The 22,799-nt window shown below is 43.0% G+C and overlaps 1 protein-coding gene across 3 annotated transcripts in view; it reads left to right on the top strand.

Moving 5' to 3' along the window:
• Window positions 1-22,799, top strand: part of VAV2 (vav guanine nucleotide exchange factor 2) — a 462,307-nt gene that overhangs the window by 421,957 nt on the left and 17,551 nt on the right. For 2 of the 3 annotated variants that reach the window (XM_072632889.1, XM_072632887.1), the window contains exons 12-19: window positions 2,937-3,023; window positions 3,828-3,913; window positions 6,650-6,782; window positions 8,766-8,875; window positions 9,886-9,987; window positions 11,380-11,468; window positions 20,687-20,728; window positions 21,332-21,348. In XM_072632889.1, coding sequence (XP_072488990.1) covers window positions 2,937-3,023; window positions 3,828-3,913; window positions 6,650-6,782; window positions 8,766-8,875; window positions 9,886-9,987; window positions 11,380-11,468; window positions 20,687-20,728; window positions 21,332-21,348 — 666 coding nt within the window. The remainder of the gene's footprint in view (window positions 1-2,936; window positions 3,024-3,827; window positions 3,914-6,649; window positions 6,783-8,765; window positions 8,876-9,885; window positions 9,988-11,379; window positions 11,469-20,686; window positions 20,729-21,331; window positions 21,349-22,799) is intronic. The other variant, XM_072632888.1, reaches the window with a different exon arrangement.

Genomic DNA, 22,799 nt, shown 5'->3' with positions numbered 1-22,799 from the left:
AGCACAGTTCTCCAGATGTGGCCAAAGCACTGAGCATTCACATAGCACTTCCCTTTGCATGCTTCTCAGGTGCACTTAATGTGTAATATGGTATATCACTGTTATTTATTAAAGGTGTTTTGTGTGCCAGCATCTGTGCTAAGCACTAAGGCCACAAAGAAACACAAAATATGAGCCCTACCTTCAAGGGGTTTAATAATTGTAGGGGCTTGAAAGGGGACTAGGAACAAAAATCTGCACCCACCTGTGTTTTGTTCCCCTACTAGACTGTGAATTTCATGAAGGCGGAAACTGTCTTATCTATTTTGTGTCTCTCTCTTAGTGCCTAGTAAAGTACTTTTTACACAGGCATTTAATAAATGGTTGCTGAATGAATGTCTGTCTCCTCCATTAATCTGAACATTGTTGTTGTTTTCAAGTGTGTCCAACTCTGTGACTTCATTTGGGGGTTTTCCTGGTAATACTGGAGTGATCTGCCATTTCCTTCTTCATTTTACATATGAGGAAACTGAGGCAATTGTGCCCAGGGTCACACACTAGCAAGTGTGTGAGGCCCAATTTGAACTCAAGTTTTCTTGACTCCAGGCCTGGGGCTCTATCCACGGCACTATCTCACTGTCCTGATCTGAACATTAGACTTCTATTTATTCAGTTTAAGACAGCATTAGCTATTTTAGCAGCTGTTTCACTGTGTTGACTCATAATGGTACTTTCATGTCTTCCTTATTTGAACTGCCAGCAAATTAGACCCTCCCTTACCTTGTAAATCATCTAGTTTCCAGAGTTTCTTTCATTGTGAAACTTCAGTCTCTCATTAGGGCTTCTTCTCTGACTTTAAAATAAAAATCAGGAGAAAATACAACCTATAGGATCATAGATTTAAAATAGAGAGGTACCTTAGAGGTCATATAGTCCAACCTCTTCATTTTGTCAGTGAAGAAAAAGGCCCAGAGAGGTTAAGTAACTTGTCCAGGGTAACATAGGCTGTTTGAACAAAGGTCCTGTGATTCCAAGGTTAGCGTTCTTTCCACTGCACCAAAATTCAGAGCTGTCTTGTGGAATATTTCTTCTGTGCAATTTAACAAGGTCCATATATCGTAAGCTATCTTGCCACACTAGAAGGTCTGCTCAGAAACCTGAACAGGCAAGACAGACCCCTGGTGCAGTAAGTGATGGAATTAGCTGGCTCCCACCCCCAGGATACTCAGTTGGCTGTTTTTCCATTTGGTTACTTTTATGGGAGTTCTGACAATTGCCTACCAGGAAGAGCAATGTTGCCTTACGAATTTTACACTCAGGCGCTTGCTGTCTTCTCCAGAGAATGAAATTAGATGGAATTGGTTGTATGCCCAGCTTGTCTGTAGCTGAACACAAACTTTCCAGGAAAGAATGTAGTCTAAATTCTTAGTGTTGGACACAGTGCCCTCTAGTGTCAACCAGGAGATCTGCATTTGTAGCATGGTTTCTGATGTGTAATTCAACAAAAGTTTGTTAATTCCATGCCTGGTACAAGGTTTTGGTGCTTGTCACTCAGAATACACCCATCGAAGATAGCACAGACTCTGCTCTCAAGGAGATTACAGTCTATTAGTCATTTTGATAAGGCCCCAATGATTGTCAAAGGGTATGCCCTGGAGTAACTTGGAAAAATTCAAGTCCCTTAAGGTTCATTATCTTGCCCAAGATCAGAAATGGTCATTCAAGAAAGTTTGTCTTGGTCCTCTACTACTTATAAATGCTTCCCTCTACCTCCCACATGCACACATGCCCTTTCAAAAATCTGTATTTTGTTTTGATAAGCAAACATCCCCCTTCACTCAGTTTTGCCTTGCACGTACGTAGTAGGTAGTTAATAAATCTCTGTTAAGTTGAATTGATCTCAAGTTTTGTAAGAGCTGGTGCAATGGGAAGAGCCCTATATCTAGTCAAGGGACTTTGTATTCTAGTTCCAGCTTATATAATTAGTAAAAAGAGGCAGTATAGTTAAGGGGAAAGGATGTTAGGTTTGGAAACAAAAGATGAGAGTCTGTCCCCAGCTGCCTCTGTAACCTTGGGTAAGTCACTTCTCAGTTTCTTAGAGTTAAAAAGGAGTAGGTTCAAATCCTGCCTCAGGCACTACTAAATGTGTGACCCTGGACAAGTTACTTAACCTCTGTTGGTGTCTATTTCCTCACCTGTAAAATCGGGATGGTAATAGTGGCATCTACCCCACAGGATTGTTTTGAGAATCATAGAAGCTAGCCTGTATAAAGATTTTGCTATATATGCAAATATATGAATGATAACTATTATTATTCTGTCCAAATAACATCCTAAGATTGTAAATTGGTAGGAAAGGTGCCAATCTCTATTTGGAAAGAGAGTGCCTAACTAGGAGTTCCCTCCACTTCTGAAATCACAGGGCTGGGTAAGATGATGGTGATGATGAGGAAGAGGAGGAGGAGAATGGCAACAAGCAGGTTGGACTGGGTCAGAGGTGATAAATTCACAGTCTGCTGAACCAGATTTAAAAGTAATTGGAGATGTTTAACAAAATAAAGAAAAATACAATGTAATATAGATAATGTTAATTTGTGGTTTTCTAAGTTAATATGTGGCCCACAAGGATGCGGGGATCTATTTCTATTTGAGTTGGACACTGGACTACATGACCTCCATGACCCCTTCTTCTTCCTCTGAATCTGTGATGCCGTGAACTTGCAATGTGACCTCAGATTGCTTCACTTTTCTACCTCTTCCTTAATCATTTGGAGACAATGATCCCTGTTCTGCCTGCCTCGCATGGTTGCTTTGGATAAGGATTAAGTCACACAGTGTGTATAAACATTCTTTGCAGAGCTGACGATACCTTTATCATGACAGATTATCACGTTGGTTTTTTTTTTTCCAACATACCCAGAGCCTGCCAACTAACACCACTATTTTCCATTTTGAAGGACTTGGCGATGTACATAAATGAAGTCAAACGGGACAAAGAAACCTTAAAGAAAATCAGTGAATTTCAGAGTTCTATAGAAAACCTGGTAAGTCTGAATGACTTTTTAATCACCCACCAAGCCTCCTTGGAACCAAAGCACAGACAGTAACAGTTATGACTGAGGTGAAAATGTGAATGTCAGTTTGAGATTTGGGAGGATGTTTTTGCCATGACAGTTTTTGCTTTGGACAGAAGATGACAGTCTCTGTGGAAGGTTTAACACTAGCACAGCTCTCATATCCCCACCTCCTTTCCCTCCTAAATCCATCTAATGCACAGTGTCTGTTTTTGATTTGATTTTGTTTTGCTGTGTTGGACGCTGGGCAATTTTATACTGCATATACATCTAGCGGTCCCCACAGCAGTGAGCTGTCATGTGGTATACAAGGCTGTTTGTTGTTATGTTCAGTGCTGACAAGTGTCTTCAGAAAACGCATGTTGGTAGAAGACTTAGGAAGAGGTGGAAATATTTCACATTATTTGAGCACACTACTGTGCTGGGGGCTGATGGGTAATCTGGTCTGTTGCTATATCTTTAATCATAAGCCACATGAGTTATTAAAGCCCCATCCACAGCTCTTTCTACCTAAGAACTCTCCAAGTTTGGATGAGCTTTTAGAGCCATGTAAAACAATACAGAATGGGAGCTGCATTCTCAAGGGGAAGAGAAAAGGTCTACTGCCTTTGACTCAAATATCCCTTTATAAGATCTTCTCTAATAGCTACTTCCCCCTGAAACCTTTCCTACTTGGGAAGTTTTTAATCCCTCATCCTTTCTGAGATAGGGTTCTAGGACACAAAAAGATTGAGTTTACTTATGAGGTTCATGTTGTTTTCTCTTCTTTCCCAGCAAGTTAAACTGGAAGAATTTGGGAGGCCAAAGATTGATGGAGAATTAAAAGTCCGATCTATTGTAAACCATACCAAACAAGATAGGTGAGTTTACCACTGAGGCAAGGGGCGCAGGCACGAGGGGCAGCGGTGGGAGGGAACCAATAGGATCCTGCGAGATCCTTACCTATCCCTGCTACACTGTCATTGCCATCAAAGGCTGACAATATCTCTTAATTTCTCTGTGTAGCACCAAACACAGTGATGTGCCAATAGGCACCTAATGAATAGCTGTCAAATGAATAATTATTCTCACACACATCGCTGTGAAGTAGATAGTGTAAATATTATTGTCTCCATTTTACAGATGGTAAAAGTGAGTCTGAGAATTTAAGCTATTTGCCCCAAAATTTCTCTGTCTTCCAAACTATTGTAGTGTTTAAAGAAAACAAACAAACAGAGCTCCCTAATCCAGAAATGAGCTACTGTTTGTTCATATTCAGTCAGACAAGCAACCAGCACATATTGTCTGCACATCCACTCTCCTTTGTGGAGAACTGTAGAACTCTAAAAACTATAATCTTTAGTTCTCCCCTCGGGGAAGGACTTGGGCTAGTCTGGGAGAGAGGAGTAACAAGAGACATGACATAGAACACTTTATGGTTGGAAAGCGCTTTACATAAATTATCTCAGTAGAACCTCACGACACTGAAGTCAGTTTTACCAGGGACACAACCCCCTTTTACCGATGATGAAACTGAGGCTTAGATAACTTTAAGTGACAAGATCGCACCAGTGATAAATGCCAGAAGCAGGATTTTAATTCAGGTCTTTTCTGACTCCCAAACTGATATTCTTTCACTATATTATATATGAAATGATAACTCTCAACACAGCCTGTGCTAAGAGCTAAGGGATTGATAGTGATAGGAAGTGACTTAGTTATCAGTCTGAATCAGCACTACTGGAACTCCCAGTTTTTAGGTCTTTAAATGTTGAGGGGGTCATCCTCAGATTCTATTATTAATTCTTTTTCCAATTTATCTCCCCTTCCCCAAATCCCCACTTTCTATTGGGGAAAAAAAGAAAAGAAGAACAAAATCCTCATCACAAAAATGTCTGGTCAAACCAAACAAATTTCTACATTGGCCAAGTATAAAAATGTCTGATTCATTTTGCATATTAAGTTCAGCTTCTGATCTTTTAGTCAAGAAGTGAGTAGCGTGCTTCCTCATTGGTCCTCAGGAGTCACTTGGTCATCGCATTCATCAAAGTTCTTAAGGCTTTCAAGGTCTCTGTCTTCACAGTGTTGTGTATTTTCTTTTGTGTTTACTTTCATTTTTTCAAATTCTCACCTTGGTCATGTACTATAAGTGTGTGTATGTGTGTGTACATATGCATATATGCGCACACACATACATACATACATATATGTCTCAATCTGCATCCTAAGTCCATCATCTGTGTCAGAAGGTGGGCAAGATATTTCATCTCAAGTCCTCTGGAATTATGGTTGTTCGTTGTGTTGATCAGAGTTCTTAAGTCTTTTAAGCTGTTTGTCTTTACGATACGTTGTTGTTGGGCAAATTTTTCTCCTGGTTCTGCTCTCGTCGCTCTGTATCCATTCTTACAAGTCTTTCCAGCTTTTTCTGAACCCATCCTTTCATCATTCCTTCAGCACAATAATTTTTCATTACGTTCCCATCCCATTATTCATCCATTTTCCAATCGATGAGTTGCCCCTAGTTCTTTATCACTACAAAAAGAGCTGCTGTAAACATTGTGACATGCTTTCTTCTCTCCTTCAGATAGATTCTGACCTCTCTTTTTATATTTAAATGACACCCTTTATTTTCCATGACTTCATGTTCTCTGTTCAGACTAGCCTGCCTGCTGTTCCCCAGGCTTGGCATTTCCTCTTCCTTATTGCACATCAGCTATCTTCCATGCCTAAAAGGCTCTTCTTTCCCATCTCTGCCTCGTAGAATCTTTAGCTTCCATCCAGGCTGAGAAGTCTCCAAGAAGGCTTCCCTGACTCTGCCCCACTCTGCCTTACTTGTTAGCTCCCTCTTCTTCCTCAAACCCCCTTGTATTCACTTCTCTGTGAACATGGCATCTCCCCACTTGTTTTTAAGCTCCTAGAACATAAGGACAGCTGTTCATCATCTTCATGTCCCTTGCCCCTGCACATCACCTTTCATCTAGGCTTTTGCCTCCTCTTTGATCTCCCTGCCTCCTTCCCCTCTAAAATCCATCTCCATGCACCTGCCCAACTTTTCCTAAATTGCAGGTCTGATCCTATCACTCCCTTACTCAATAAACTCCAGACCCTCCCTGTCACCTCCAAGATCAAGTAGAAATAGCTCTGCCTGGAATTTAAGCCTCAACCTACCTTTCTACCTTGGTCCAGGCACACTGTTCTTGTTGCTACTTCTCACACGACACCCATTTCTCATCTATACCTTTGCATTGGCTCTCCGCCATGCTTAGAACATACTCTCTCATTATCTGTACCTCTTAGGGTGACTAGTTTCCTACAAACCTTAGTTCACATCACTTTCTGCAGGAAGCCTTTTGAATCTCCCCAGCTCCTCTTGCCTTCCCCATCCTCCTTCAATTACCTGGTATTTATTTTGTCGATATGTGTATATGTTGTCTCCCCTAAGGAAATGCACATTTCTCCAGGACAGGCATTATTGTACTTTTTGCTGTTGTGTCTCCTGTGCCTGGCCCATAGGAGGCACTTAATAATTAAATGATGTTTGCTTGGTTAGTGAATTAAATTGAATCTTTGGAACGGAAACCTCACTGATTTTCCTTTTTTAAATCTCATTGAGGCAGGTATTTATTTTTGTTTGATAAAGTGGTGATTGTCTGTAAGAGGAAAGGCTACAATTACGAGCTGAAGGAGATCATCGAGCTGCTCTTTCACAAAATGACAGATGATCCCATGAACAACAAGGACATCAAGAAGGTAGGCAGTGCCCTCTGCCCACGTGGGCATCCCTTGTTTTGCCCTTTGTCTCCCCCTTCGTCTCCCCAGGGCCATTTAGCGAGCCCGCCTCTGGAATCAAAAACTTTAATATTTTGAAACTGGGAAGATACTTAAAGGACCTCAAACCCACCCCTTCGTTTTACAAATGGGAAAACTAGGGCCCAGAGAGAGAAAAGTCTACATAACTAGCTAGTAACCAAGTCGAGGTTAGGTCCCAGATGTTCTGAGTCTCTGTCTTCTTGGGGCAGCTTAAATGAAGGGTTTTTGGAATATTGGTTAACACTCCTGAATAGTCTAGTAAGTAATTAGAATCAGTGGCTCCCTTTTGTCTATTCCTTTCATGAAGAAACAAAGGGGACTTAGAGAGAAGGTAGCACGGCAGAAGGAGTCTTCATTGAATGTGCTTTTAGGCACCACACAGGACCTAGCTGAAATCAGCCCCTTCTGTTCTTTGCTTTGTAGGTTGTGCTGTCTACAGTGGGATAGAATTGGCGGTGGGGGGGAAGGGGTGACCCCCCCCCCCGCCCCAGGAAGCCATCCAACTTTTTTCTCTTCCTTCCTTCCCTAATAGAAAGAGAGCACACAAATTTGGTTCCCTTTCTCTTTTTCTCTTTTAGTCATAGACTCTACACCCTTAGCATGGACCTGTTACTCACTGGGCCACCAGTTGCATTCCAACACCCCTTTCAGGTGTACAAAGTACTTTTCTCAATAGTTCTTTAGGGGAGTGATGCAGTTTATGCATTATCCCTGCTTTACAGATGAAGAAACAGGTTCAGAGAATTTACCCAGGTACTAAGCACTGAAGCTGGAATCAGTTCTCTCAAGATTCTAGATCCAGAGATCTTTCTGCTCTACCCTGCCACCTCTAATTTAAGTGCTACAGCATGTACCTAACTGGCTTTTTAATTTTAGAATTGGAAAGAACCTTTGCACAACCTCTTTTACCCTGTCTGTGCCACATATAGCCCAGGGGGCAAGGCCTGGCTCTGGCTTCTCCCATGTCCTTCATCCCTGTATCTGCAGAGCCCACTAACCCTTAAACACATGGGTATGCAGTGACCTGGGGCTTTGCACAAAATATGAGTAATCTTGGCATTACCTTGTAATAACCTTCTTCCCCCCACTTTTCCTCTTCTTAATGCTTTCTAGTCACATGGGAAAATGGTAAGCAACCAATCCTCCCCCTCTCCCCAGTATCCCTCCTGTCAGGGACCCTGGTTTAAGTGTTCCCTTTGACTGCTTGTATGCTCCCAGAATATAACAATCATGACTTAAAGGTTGGGGTGGACAGAAGGGAGGGGTGTGAGTATGAGGTTGGGGTGGGGGGGAGTGGTGGTTGGGAGGGATTTTCCCATTGAGGTATGCTTTAAAAATCCTCTTTTCCACAGGAGTTCTAGGAAAAAGCAAGGGGTTCAGGCTGCATTTCTTGGCTGAGCCTAAGTTTGGGGTAGTGGTGTGTACACAGATAGGAGCAGGGCATTATTTTAAACAGTGAGGCTGACCCTGATTCCCCTACCTGTAGTAAGATAGTCCTGACCTCAGGCAGTCTTCCTTACTGCTTATTTGACCTAAAAGAGCAGTGATATGTTGGGCTCCACATCTAGGAAGTGAAAATAGGTGGGATGAAAAAGGATCCAGTGCCCTTTTCCTTTGGTCACAGCTTGTTCCTGAAAGTTCAGCACTGTGAGGATGAGTGGGAGGGGAGGGATGCCTCTTCTTGGTTCTAAAACCAGCCTGTTTGTGATGGAGTATTTTGAGTTGAAGCCCATGCTGGTACCAAGGAGTTTCCTCCAAGGTGGAGGGCTGGGGGCGGGGACAGCTAGGGGGAAGGCAGAGACCACCAGGGCTACCTCAGTATGTTCCTGTCTAGAAAAAGGAACATCAGTTTAAAAAGAAGAAAAAAAAACCCTACTCCATACCCAACTGAAGGCAGAAATCATGTCTTGTTTACCATTGCAGTGGTCTTACGGGTTCTACTTAATTCATCTGCAAGGAAAGCAAGGCTTCCAGTTTTTCTGCAAGACCGAAGACATGAAAAGGAAGTGGATGGAGCAGTTTGAAATGGCCATGTGAGCACCGTGAGAGCCAGCTGGCCCCAGTGGGAGCTCCCGCTGTGTCCTCATCACAATGTCCCAGGGCAGCATGCACTGACATGGCATCTGGAGAGGGTTCAGGGCAATGGAAAGCAGGAGGAGAATAGGATTCTGAAGGTGGCCTTGAATTTATTTTGAAAGCACAATGTCTGTGTAAGGGACCTCCTGAAGAGACCATCTCTTGGGAAGTCAGACACTTCTAAAACAAACTCCATATGGGATGAGACATTCTCCTAGGATCTCTGTCTACCACAGGTTTTGGGGGGTGGGTTTCAAACAAAGATGTTTATTTTAGCAGTCATTATTGTCTAGCCAAAATGCCCTTTTCTATAACTTCAGTAAGTCTTTGCATATTGGATGAACAAGGGAGAAGAACGCTGTCATGGTTATTGAACTCGAAAGCTTTTAAGACTGGAATCTTAGAGACCACAGGATCTTAGGACTAGAAGGGGATCTTAAAGCACATCTAGCCAAGGGGTCTTAAAGCACATCTAGCCAGTTCCTTTCATTTTGCAAGTGGGGAAACTAAGGCCCAGGGATGGAGATAACTGGCCCAATGTCACACATAAAGTTAGTGGTAGACCTGGGATGTAAACCCCAGTCATCTGTCAACCAGCCTCCAGCCTTTTCCACTGCACAGAAACATGTCTTGCCACCACTGGGGTACAGGAGGTAGTGTGGAGAATGTGGAGCCAGAGAATGGATTGAAATCTGGATTCTGCTACTTTCTACCTGTGCGACCTTGGACAAACCACGTAATCCCTTGGGGCCTCAGTGTTTTTATCTGTTAAAAAAAAATGAAGGGACAGGACAGGATGGTCTTTAAGATGTTTTCCAGTTCTGTGTCTATGCTTGGTTCATTCACCAGGTCTTTTAGAGGCCAACGAGCCCAGAAAGCCCCAAAAGGCAGAAAAGACCCCAGGCCTGGGGAGGTGGGAGGCGGGGTATCGCTCAGTGTGGACTCTGTTCTGTCCCGCTTTTGTCAGGTCAAACATTAAACCAGAGAAGGCCAATGCAAACCATCACAACTTCCAGATGTACACATTCGACAAGACAACCAACTGCAAAGCATGCAAAATGTTCTTAAGGTGAGAGGAGCCTCACGTGGGCTAGATCCCGCCCATATCTGCCACATCCTTGCCAGGATCTAGCATCTGCTAGAAGCAGCAGGGTGCCTCCTTATTTCTTTAGCCTTTTTGCTCTGGCTGATTAGAGAGGAGTGTATGACTCACCAGGATAATTTGGGAGGAAATGAAAACTCATAGATTTAGAGCTAGAAGGTGCCTTAGAGTTCATTTAGCCCAACTCCTTCCTTTACAAGTGAAAAAATTGATACCCAGAAAGGTTAGGAGACTTGCCAAAGGAAATAAGTACAGAGTCTGGATTTGAGCTCAGGCCCTCTGAATATAGGTGGTACAATGGATAGAGCACTGGGCATGGAGTCAGAAAGCCTCTTCTTGAGTTCAAATCTGGCCTCAGACACTTGCTAGCTGTGTGGCCCTGGGAAAGTCACTTAACCCTGTTTGCCTCCATTCCTCATGTGTAAAATGAGCTGGAGAAGGAAATGGCAAACCACTCTAGTACCTTTGCCAAGAAAACCTCAGAATGGGGGCATGGAGAATTGGACATGACTGAACAGCAACCGCTCCATCATCCAAATTTCCCAGTGGAAGACTTTGCAAAGTGGAGTTGGTTCCCTCCTTAAAGTCACCTTGATGCAAAATTGTTCTTTGCTCATTTTCTGTAGGTTTACATTTTTTTTTGGTTTGAAAACATTTCTTCATGGCAGCAATGCCACATTTTAAATTCTCCACCCTGAGGGTGTGTGTCCTTGAACTAAAACACTGTCTGGACTGCCATAGGGTTAGTTTAAAAATAAATGCACCCATTCATTTAGGATATGTTTATTGAGAATCCACTGTGTGCTCATAACTCTGCCAGCTCTGACCTCAAGTATCCAGAGCTGGGCTGTGATGGAGCAGGGAGCAGTAGAATTGGGACAGGCAGAGAGGAAGGAGGAGGAAGGCTGTATTCCCTATAGAAACACAATCAGGAGCCAGAATACAGGACTAGGAGTGGCCATGGCATCTGGGAGTGGGTGGGTGGGGTTGAGGCCAGTAAGCAGATCTGCTTAGCAGGAGTCAAGATTTATGGAGGGATCATTTATGGAAAGGATCATAAGTTTAGAGCAAGAAGGGATTTTAGAGGCCAGCTTATCCAATCCCCCTCATTTTACAGATGGGGAAACCAAGGCTCAGAAAAATTGACTTGCTCAGCCACTTAGGGAAGCAATGAGAGATAATCATTGAAGAAATAGATTGTACTCAAATTGTAGAGGGTTGTGGAATGCCAGATTGAGGACTTAGTTTGAACATGATCCCTGAGGCCAGGGAAAACTTTGAAGATTTCTAAGCAAAACCCAGAGGTAAAGGCAAAGTCTCATTTTTTTTCTTTCCTTTTTTTCCCATTTGTTTCTTCAGGGGGACTTTCTATCAAGGCTATCTTTGCACTAAATGTGGGGTTGGGGCACATAAGGAATGCTTGGAAGTGATTCCACCCTGCAAAATAAGTAAGTAATCTGAGATTCCTTCCTTCCTTCCTTCCTTCCTTCCTTCCTTCCTTCCTTCCTTCCTTCCTTCCTTACTTCCTTACTTCCTCCTCCCTCCCTCCCTCTCTCTCTCTCTCCCTTCTATCTCTCTCTCTTGCTGTCTCACACTGTCTCTCTCTGTCTCTGGCTTTCTCTCTCCATCTCTGTCTCTGTCTCTCTCTCCCTTCCCCCTTTCCCTCTCTTCTCCTCTCCTTTCTCTCTTCCTCCCCCTCCCTTCTCTTGTCTTCCCTTCCTTCCCAATTTATGTGTTTTTCAAACGTTTCCCACCTTGAAATAGCTGTGAAAGCACTCTGCCTCCACGACCCTTTCTGCCCTTTTTCAGATGTTTCATTGCTTCTGCACTACTTGTTGCTATCACTTACACTGTGGTCAGTGACCACGTTGTTCAGGATTTGCTTCTATTCCCCCTCTATGGATATTCCTCTTCTGCAGAACTGTGGCTTGGAATCCAAAAAGAAGGCAGTCACTTCAGGCAGAGCCTCATCTCAGAGAGCCTTGCAGCCCTCCCCACCCCCAGAAACCCCAAGTTTAGTCATGGGCTCACTTCCTGCCTGTGCCCCAGGATGGGGAGGAGAACAGTCAGCCAGTATGTCAGGAGAGAAACCTAGTATATTGGGGGGAAGGGGGGAGGGAAAGAGCTCTGAAGGCTCTTTATGACTGCTGTGTTTGTTCTTGGAAGGTGTGGATTCTGTGAAGGAAGGAAAGGTTTTGCCTTGTTTTGTAGTGACCCCTGCTGGCCACATTTATTATTATTAATAATTACAACAATGTATTGCAACCCAAACCATATTCCCAGGAACTTCACTGGGGTCTGGGACTATCGCATGTTAATAGTTCAAAGCTCTATGCTTTCATCCACCCCTGTGCCTTCACCTACCTATGCAGACTTCGGGCCGTCTGTACCTTAGAAAAGCATTTGTGAGCTGCTGCTTGGCAACGGGTCCAGTCCTCACCCCACCCCACCCCCATTCTACTGAACCTTTATAAAGGACCTATTACTGGGGTCATGGGATATCAAGACAGCAACAAAACCCCCAACAGGCCCTGCCCTCAAAAAGTTTACAAGCTGTTGGATGGATGCAGCATGTGCACAGATAAGTATGTACGTGATAGTTTTAAGAGGGCGAGACCACTAACAACTCAGAAGATTAGGAAAAGCTGCCTGTAGAATGTGTCCCAGGAGCTGAGTCTTGAAAGGAAATAGATTTTAACAGTTGAACATGGAGAGAAAGTATATTCCAAGCATGGGGGGCAACCTGTGCGAAGTCAGTCAAAAAACATTTAAGTGCCAGAGGCAAATACAGTCCCTACTCTCAAATAGCTGATAGTCAAATGAGGCAGATGACATGCAAACAACTTTGTACAGATATAATATATGCAGGCTGCATCAGAGATCATCTTAGACAGAAGGGGCTAGGATTCAGTGAGACCTTCTTGCCTAAGGTGGAATTTTAACTGAGACTCTGAGAAAGCCAGAAAGCAGAGGTAAGGCTGAGAGAATTCTGGGTGTGGGCGATCCCATAGAATGCATAGAGCCAGATGAGATGTCTTGTTCAAGAAAGAGCAAAGAAGCTAGGCGTCACTGGCTTGTAGAGTGGATGGAAGAAAAGTATAAGAAGATTGATAGAGTAGGAAGAGCCAGATTATGAAGGGATTTAAAAACCACACAGGTTTTACATTTGATTCTGGAGGTAATAGGGAGCCACTGGAGATGGTGGAGTGCATGACATGGTCAAACCTTTGCTTTAGGAAGTTCACTTTGATAACTGAGTGTAGGGTGGCCTTCAGTAGGGAGAGATTTGAGGCAGGGTGACCAACCAGAAATCTACTGAGATATGCCAGGCATAAGGTGATGAGGGCCTGTTTAGGGTGTTTGCTGTGTTAGAGAAGGGAACATGTATAAGAGATGTTGCAAAGGTAAAATCAGCAATACTTGGCAACAGATTGGATATGGCAGATAAGAAAGAGTGAAGAGTTAAGGATGACACATAGATTAGGTGCCTGATAGAGTGATAACATGGTGGTACCTTCAACATTAATAGGAAAGTTTGGGGGGAAAGGAGTATTTGAGTACAAAGATAATGAGTTCAACATGTGAAGTTTAAGATGGTGGTGGGGCATCTGATTCTAAGTATTCAGTAGGTAGATGAAGATGAGAGAATGGAAGTCAGGAGAGAGCTTAGAGCTGAACAAATAGATCTGAAAATCATCAGCAAAGATGTTATTTGAATCCACAGGACCTGGCAAGGTGACCAAGTGAAGTAGTATAGAGAGAGAGAGAGAGGAGAAAAGGGCCCAGAACAGAATCTTGGAAGATATCTACAATTGGGAGCCATGACCTGGATGAAGATCTGGCAAAGGAGATGGAAATGGAATAGTTCCATAGGGAGGAGGAAAATGTAGACAGAAGAGGATAATCAATAGTTTTACATGCTGCAAAGAGGTCAAAAAGGAGGAGGACTGAGAAAAGACTATTTGATTTGTCAAATGAGATCATTGATAACTTTATGGAGCAATTTTAGTTGGTGAGGTTAAAAGCTAGACTGCAGAGAGTTAAGAAGAGAATGAGAGGAAAGAAGTGGAATCATTGGTTGTATGTGTGTTTTTTTTTTAAGGAATTTAGTCACAAAATAGGGTGATGGCTAGTGGGGATGGACAGGTCAGGTGAGGATAGGGAGAGATGGGTGTTTTTGTAGAAACGGGGAAGCAGCCAATAGATGAGAAACTATTAGAAATTAGTGAGAGAGTGGGGATGATAGAAGAAGCAATCCTTTGGAAAAGATGGGATGAAATGGGATCACGTGTGCATGTAGAAGGGTTTGCCTTGATGAGGAGTAGGGCCACCTCTTTATGTGAGACAGGGGTAAAGGAGAAGATAGTGGCAGAAGGCAAGTGATAAGATGAAAAGGAGGGAAAAAAAGAGAGCTCTTGGTGAATGGCCTCAATTTTCAGTGACATATGAGGCAAGATTCTCAGCTGAGGAGCAGAGGTGGTTAAGGAGATTTGAGGAGGGATGAAAAGCTGCTGTCATGAGTGAGTTAGTGAGTCAATTAGGGGAGTATAAAAGGATTGTTTTAGTGCACTGAGGAACAGTTGGGATTACGTAACATAAATTTTTAGTGGTCTCCATCAGCCATTTCCTGCTTTTCTCCAGCTTTTGCTCAGAAGTGCGTAGTTTGGAATGAAGGTGGTAAATGGTGTGAGTAATCCAAGGCTGGTCTTTGGCAGGGACAGATCAATGATAGTCTAAGGGGGCATGGGAGTGAAGATGATAGTGCAGAGTTGGGCGGTTTCACCAAGAAGTCAAAGTGGTTAAGAGGAAAGAATATTGCCAGGACAGTACTGATGGCCTGGGGAAGAACTGGGCACCAATAACAGTTAAGGCAAAAGGGACAGATCAAATAGGACATTCTGATTAGGTAAATGAATTTCTGAGTTCATGAACATGAAAGTGGACCACTTCTGAGTATTCCAAGATCAAGGATATAACCTTCTCTGTAACTGAGGGGGGAGATGTGGGGTCATAGGAAATGAGTAGATTAAGGAATGAGGAAATTAGGCTGTTTGAGGATTATCAGTGTGTTTGTTGAAGAACCCCTAGTATGAAGGCCAGAAAAGGGGAGGAGACAGACACTGAGACCATTAATAAAGGAAGGAGAATGTCCTGAGGGTAGATAACAGCTACTAGAATTTTGATTGGGTGATCAATATGGGTCAAATGAACCTCAAAGGAGGAGAAGTTACTAAGAAATAGTAGTAGAGGGAGAGTCTGAAAGTGATGATAGGGAGCAAGGAGTATTCCAGCTCATCTACTATTGGGTAGGGGAACATAAGTATAAGTGTAACCAGTACTGGCTAACATGGCCAGAGACATAGGGTCCTCTGCAGGTAGCCATATCTCATCAAATGCCAGAAGGTGGAAGGAATGAGAAAAAAAAAGGTTGAAAATGAAAGCAAGTTTCTTAACTATGGAACTACTCCACAGAGTATAGGGGAAGGAGTGAGTAGACATGGAATGGGATGTTAGCATGGTTGGGTTGAGGGGGGATGAGAATAAGGGATTGGGTCATTGGAGTTTGAGGACCAGAGTTTATGGTTCAGAATCATTGGGATGGATAGAGTAAGAGGGGTTGGAAAGATAAAAACTATTGATGAATGTATTCAGATAATTATTATCCCCAGAGAGCCTGGTAACCATTATGGAGATGGAGAAGGCTGGTGAGGAGAGGCATTAAGCTGGTAGTGGCAAGTGAGCAGTGTGGCCCACAGGTCCATAGGTGAGAAATCAAGTGCCCTTATAGGGGGAAAGCTTCACTGGTGAAAAATTTTACTGGAAACAAGCATGTGTAAAGAAAGCAACGAACAGTGAATCTGGAAATACAGACTGGAACTAGATTATTAAGGGCTTTAAATGCTCAGCTAAGGAATTTGCATTTTATTCCGAAGGCAATAAATAGGAAGTTTCTTGAACAGGCAAGTGATGTGGTCATACTTTATGTTTTAGGAAATCAGCCATCCGGTGAGATTGTGTCTGACACTGTGGGGGCATTTGGTAAATACTTGCAGTGGGTTGGTTACTTGGGCTGTTCCTCAGCAGACACGGTTTATGGTAGCCCCATTTTAAACGTCATTTTCACTTGATTAGACATACTCAGCCCCTGTAGCTACCTCTGTGCCACAGGTAGGCATTAGAAGGAGACTTGAGTGGAGGGAAATCATCATGGCCCTCCTAGCTTACATTTGTATACTGCGCCCTGCATACATTAGCTCAGGTGATATAATATAATAAGGGAGTACAAATATTGCTTTCATTGTTTTACAGATGAAGAAACTGAGACTTAGAGAGATAAAGTGAGATCCCCTAAGGTCACAGAGCTGATGTGATAGGAAGGATTGGACCTCAAACAGATCTGACTCCACTTGCGGAGCTTTTTCCAACATAAGGCTGGACCAGGTGTTTAGAGGCAGAAGGACTTTAGAGAATCTAGTCCAGTTGTTTTAATTTCTAGATAAGGGAACTGAGTCCCAGAGAGTAAAAGTGACCAGCCCAGATAGCATCACAACCAGGACAGGAAGCCAGGCCTCCTGACTCCCGATCCAGTGCTCTTAGCTTCCCATGCATTTTATCTTCGTGCCCAAAGTACTATGCTAATACCATGCCATTTATCTCCACGTCCCAAATTTCATACTAATGAGGCTAAGGTGCTACATTTTTTGTCCAGTTCCAGGAAATGGTGGGAGTTCACCACCCTCTGTTCCATTTTCTCTTCAGAGTATAGATGGGTAACCTGGAAGAAGGCAAAAAGTAGGTTTACTTCTCATAAGATAGCTGCAATCCTGGGACAGAAACATTCATGTAGAAAAGGCCTTATGTAGAGTATACTGGGAATAAGTGGCTTTTGCTCTTTGCTACCTGGTGGTGCCTGAAATCCCAACATTAGAGCTTCATTCTTTTGAGGCTGAATGATTTCCCCCTAAAATTTAGAGTTGAAAGGAACCTAAGATAAGAACTAATTCAATGCTCCACCACTACCTCCTTCCTTTTTTTTTTTTAATTGAAGAGAAAACAGAGAGGTTATGTTGACTTTCCCAAGGTCACACGGTTAATAAGTGGCAGCACCAGGATTTAATCCTAAATCTTCTGACTCTTTTCATTTATAAAATAGAGGTAATAACACTAAATCATGCTGAAGAGTCCTGTAATAACAGCAGTTCATAGTTCTACATGTTGTAGAGGATGGAGGGAAAGACACGGGATGGGAGAATCCCCATTCTGTGGTGAAGAAGGTAGGGTGGGTTGCAACGTGCACACGTGGTGGGGATACTCATATCAAGGAGATCACAGATCCACCACATTGTTATATAATACTCTACAGTCTAGAGCAAAATGTTATCCTGTTGAAATAGCCCTGCCCTTGGGCATGGCAACACCTCTTATTAGTTAATCACTGAGTGGAATATTCCTTGATAGGAGACTAACCACAACATAAGCAGCTGCAGAAGAAATGGGGGGGGGGGGGGCAGAATAAGCATTTATTAAGCACCTAATATGTACTGGGCACTAACATGAACACAGGACCCAAGAGGGTTTATTGTTAGAGCACCAACTGGCTTCCATAAACATTTTGGTCTAGACTAGGTAATATGGTAATATGCTCATCCAGGGCCTTGGCTAGACCAACAGACTTCCTACTCAGTGTCACCAGAATCAGGGTTATGGCCGCAGGGTGGAAACAGTAAATGTTTAACAACCAGCTCTCTGAAAAGTATGACATACTTCAAGATTAATCTACATGATTAGCATTTTTTCCATCTGTTTCTTAAGTCAAAACAATCAATAAAATAATAGGTCAGGTCCTAATTTGTAGCATTTTCTGATTTTCAGAGTGTAAATGCTCCCAGTGACAATTAAACGATCCACTCATTGACTGGTTCCAGCACACCCCTGGTCACGCTAGTCCTCCTTGGTCTCAGCCATAAGGACAAACACAGCCAGCCCTCTATGTCCATATGTCTTCTTGCTTTTCTTTGCACACAATCTTCCATCTCTGAACTCTGAGCATTTTCACTGAATGTCCCCCACATCTGGGATGCTCTCCCACATTACCTGTAATTCCTGACTTCCCTGGCTTCCTTCAAGGTCTAGCTAAAGCCCTAGCTTCTCCAAGAATCCTTTCCCAGTCCTCCTAGCATCAGAAACCATCCCCAATTTTTCTTGCCTATATCTTTGCATTATTGTGCACACATCTCCCCCATTAAACTTCAGAGCAGGAACTGTCTTGTTCCTTTCCAAGTATTCCTATAGCTTAACACGGTACTCAGCACACACACAAAGTAAGTGCTTAATAAATGCTTGTTGACTGTTCAGCCCAGCCCTTCTTTCTTAGCAATATTTTATGACATCTTCATGGTACAGTTTATAGAAAAGGAGGGACCATACAATTCCACAGACATTTGCCAAACCACAACTGGATTCTCTAGGCAAATATTGGCCTTGGAACCTAGGATAGGACAGGACAGAGTCGGGGAAAAGCAAGCAGAGGTGACAACGATGATGGTGGTGGGAATGACAGCTGGCATTTATGTAGCACTTTACATTTTATTTACAAAAAGTACTTTATCTATTAAAATAAATAATATATATCATTAGATCCTTACGGGAGCCCAGTGAGGTAGATAATATTGGTGTCCCCATCTTACAGATGAGGTGATTGATGCTGAGAAAGGTTAAGTACATTATCCAGAATCACACAACTAAAAAGTACCTGAAGTAGGACTTGAATGGGTGTATCAACAAGCATTTATTAAGTGCCTTCTATATGCTTAACAGTGTCTTAGGAACTGGAGATAAGAAGACAAATATGAAACAGGCTCTGCTCTCTTAAGAATTCCTCCAAGATATATCACTTCTCTGTGATCCAGAGGGTAGAAGGTATGATCTGAGGACTGACCTGAGATGGCACCCTACACATGGAAGCAGCACCAAGTTCAATTTCGGGCTCTGACATTTGTGAAATATGAAACCATGAGCCAGTGACTCCATTTCTCTGAGCCTCTGCTTCCTCATCTTTATTTTTATTTGCTTTTTTGGAGGCAATCAGAGTTAAGTGACTTTTTCAAGGTCTGAGGTTTGAATTTGAACTCAGGTCCTCCTGACTCCAGAGCTGATACTCTATCCACTGTACCACTTAGCTGCACCCCTCCCTGTCTTTAAAATGAGGGTAATGACATTTGAATTTCTTAACAAGGTTGTTGTAGGTAACACGCTTTATAATCCTTTAGGCTATGGAAGTATGAGTTGGTCTTTGTTTAATTCAGTCAACCCACAGCTCTGTATTGAGCTCCTCCTGGGTCCTCCTGCAAAGCACAGTGAGGGATGCAGAGGAAACAGAGGACACAGACTTAGCCCTTTGAAGAGCTCACAGTTCAGATAAAACAAGTGGCCACAAAGACAGTGCAGAGTGTGAGAAGTATTTAGTTCTGTCCTTTGTGTTAAGAGTAGGGAAAAGGAAGGTAGATGTATTTTGGCTGGGGAGAGAGGGAGAGAAACCCTGAGGACCAGAGTCATCAGGAAAGATTACACAGATGAGCTGGAACTTAAGCTAGTCCTTCAAATATGGAGAGGATTTGGCTGGGTACAGAGATGGGAAGCGTTTCCAGGCGAGGAGAACAATATGAGCAAAGGTGTGGAGATGGAAGAGCATGATCTGGAAGACTGGAATACTGAAGTTTGGAGAGACAAAGGCCAAAAGAGAATAAGATAGAAGGCTTTAAACTCATAGAGGGCAAAGTGGAGTGTGGATTTGTTCACCACATTCTGGATGCTAAAATTGCGGGTGTCATCGAGCATTACGTGAGATACTTTTGAGAATCCACACCCAACCTCCCCTCAGAATAAGACTTCTTGCAATAGAGAATAAACTGTAGGCTAAAACACAAATCATTGTTCAAACAAATTATAACAAGTTATTTTTATGCTGTTTTCCAATATAGTCTTCCCCCTTCTGTCCCAAAGATTCATCTCTTTATAACAAGAATAAAAAAGAAGAAATAAACATCTCAGCAAAACTAGTTAACATATTGAAAAAGATCTGACATATAGGTAGTGTTCCATACCCATAGTCCCCCATCTCTGTAAAGAAGTAGGGGAAAGAACTTTCTCATTATCTCTTCTTTGGGACCAAGGTTAGTCATTATAAGTTCACAGCATTCAGCTGAGAATGTTTTGTTGCCATTCTTTCCATTTACTTTTGTTTTATGTAAAAAAATTAAGTCAGTTTAGAGAAAAGAATAACTGCCATTTACATAGTGCTGATGAATTAGGTAGGGTCAATATTTATTATCTCCATTTTATAGATGGGAAAATTGAGGTTCAGAAAGGTGAAAGATCTTGCCCATGGTCAAACAGGTATCAGAGACCAAAGTTTGAGTTTAAGTCTCCTCAGTGAGTCAAACACTGTACCATATTAGGTTGGTACCCTGGAGAGAACCTAGTCCTTCCCTAAGTCGTTCCTCAGGGACCATCACAGAGATAGAATCCCAGGCTGGAGGGACTCTGAGGCTGGCCCCAGGTGGCCCTTATGTGAGTGTATGCAATGACTTCTTTCTTTACGTGTTTGTGTCTCCTGGCTTGGATCTCTGCTGGACCCCAGCTCAGTGTGTCCATCTGTGTTCTTTAGGGCCCATTGGATACATATGTCTACCTAAATATATCTGCAACTGTGAGTGTTAGAATGCATTTGAATTGCCAGAGTCTCCCGTGTGCTTTTTACTGTAACCATTGCCCTGTGCCACAGAGGGTGGGCTACCCAGCTGGTCAGATCCTTGGGACTCAGCAGGCTGCTCTTGGTGGGGGGAGGGTAGGAAAGATGGTGAAAATCCTGGGGAGCATGGGTTGGGGGCTGGAATATGTCCTTGCTATCTGACAAGCTGAAGCCTGCTTCTCTCCTGCAGCATGTGATCACGCTGACATCAGCAAATCTGTTTGTAGGGCTCTTCTCAGATTCCCATCTCTTCCCCTTCCCAAAACCAAAGCTTAAAAATTAACTCTCCAAAATTGATAGAGAGTACCTGAAGGAATGGTAGGAACACATGGTGGGAACAGTGGGGGGAACCCACCCCCCTGCTCCGGGCTCCTTTCCTACTCTCGCTGTAATCCATACTGGTGACTAACCTTCATGATGTCTTGCCTCACTCACAAACCTAAAACAACAGGCTCAGGGCAATGCACTTAAATAAATAAGAGAATGAACAGCTTCATCCAAGAGCTCATTCACTTCAGGCTGTTTGGCCTCTAATTCTGCTTGGTTTTCTTCTTTTTTCAGGTTCTCCTGTAGACCCGGTAAGAACATCCAAACCCATTCTCTTCTCTCTCACCTCTGTTGCTTACAAAACCTGGCTTGTGCCTGCTGGCAGAGACGCTGTTCAATTACCTGAATTCCCATTGCTTCCCTGAGCCACAAGTCACGCATTAAGGGTGATCTTAGTAACGATATTCCCCTGTATGTCTTCTTCTCCATTCATCTTCAATGGCGATTATTTACATATAGCATTAAAATTCCATCTGGGTTACAGGCCCACAGTGTCCCTCTCCTGCCATGGAGGTGATGGTTCCTCCTCCTTGGAAGTCTCCAGGTCAGAGGCTAGAGGCCCCTTAATGAGTACATTGTAATGTAGATTCCTTTCATGTACAGGTTGTACTACACAAAGCCCCTTCCATCTCTCACACTGTGTGATTTTTCACCTGGTCCTGGATTTTGAATGTCCTTTCGGTTAGGTGGTGCATCCTGTGCTCCCCTTCTGATGTCTGAGGACACCAGAAAACATTCAGGGGTTCTGCGTCCTGTGTCTGGCACATTAAGAGCACTTAACAAATGCTTATTGATTGATGGATCCTTTCCTGCCCTCTGCATTTCTCTAGCTTATCTAGAAGACGGTTTGTCTTTCTCAACAAATTAGCCCATCAATAAGTATTTGTGCGGAGCAGAACAGAGGTGTCAAACAACAGCCCCCCTCATTGCAGCCTGAAACCAGATTCAAATGGAATTGGGAAATATCTTACAAAAGAAATAAAAACACAATAGAATATAAAGAAGTATCAATTTGTCTTTTTAACCCAATATGTGACCCCCAGGGATCCATATGTTCCATTTAGTGGCCCATTTCTCTTTGAATTTGACACCACTGATGTGGTGGCTAGGGTATGGTTGCAGTACAGTGAGAAGGGCACAGAATACTGTGAGAGGCAATATTATGCAGTGGAAAGAATACTGGAAGACCTGAGTTCAAATCCTGCATCGGACAAGTCTACGTGACCTTGGGCAAGTCACTTCTCTGTGCCTCAGTTTTCTTATCTGTAAAGTGAAGGAGCTAATATAATGGCCTCCCTTCTAGCTATAAATCTTGTTGTCCTCTTTGTTCAGTCATTTCAGTGGTGTCTGATTCCCCTGACCCTATTTGGGGTTTACTTGGCAAAGATATCGGAGTGGTTTTCCATTTTCTTGTCCAGTTCATTTTACAGGTGAAAGAACTGAGGCAAATGGATTTGAATTACTTGCCCATGGTGACACAGCTACTAAATGTCTCTTCTTGACTCCAGGCCTAGCATTCTATGTATCGTGCCACCTAGCAGCCCCAACTCTAAATCTATGATCCTATAACTTACTGTGTGCCCAGCAATGTGCTACTGTGGAAGATTCAAGATATCAAAAAAATAAAAATCAAGTGAGCAAACTTTTATTCAGTGCCTACTGTGTGCAGGGCACTAGTCTAGAACTTAAGCTTTGACCCTAA

This window comes from Notamacropus eugenii, chromosome 1, assembly GCF_028372415.1.
Source record: "Notamacropus eugenii isolate mMacEug1 chromosome 1, mMacEug1.pri_v2, whole genome shotgun sequence".
Taxonomy (NCBI): Eukaryota; Metazoa; Chordata; class Mammalia; order Diprotodontia; family Macropodidae; genus Notamacropus; species Notamacropus eugenii.
The sequence above is the reverse complement of the archived record's forward strand: the minus strand, read 5'-3'. Positions and strand labels throughout refer to the sequence as shown.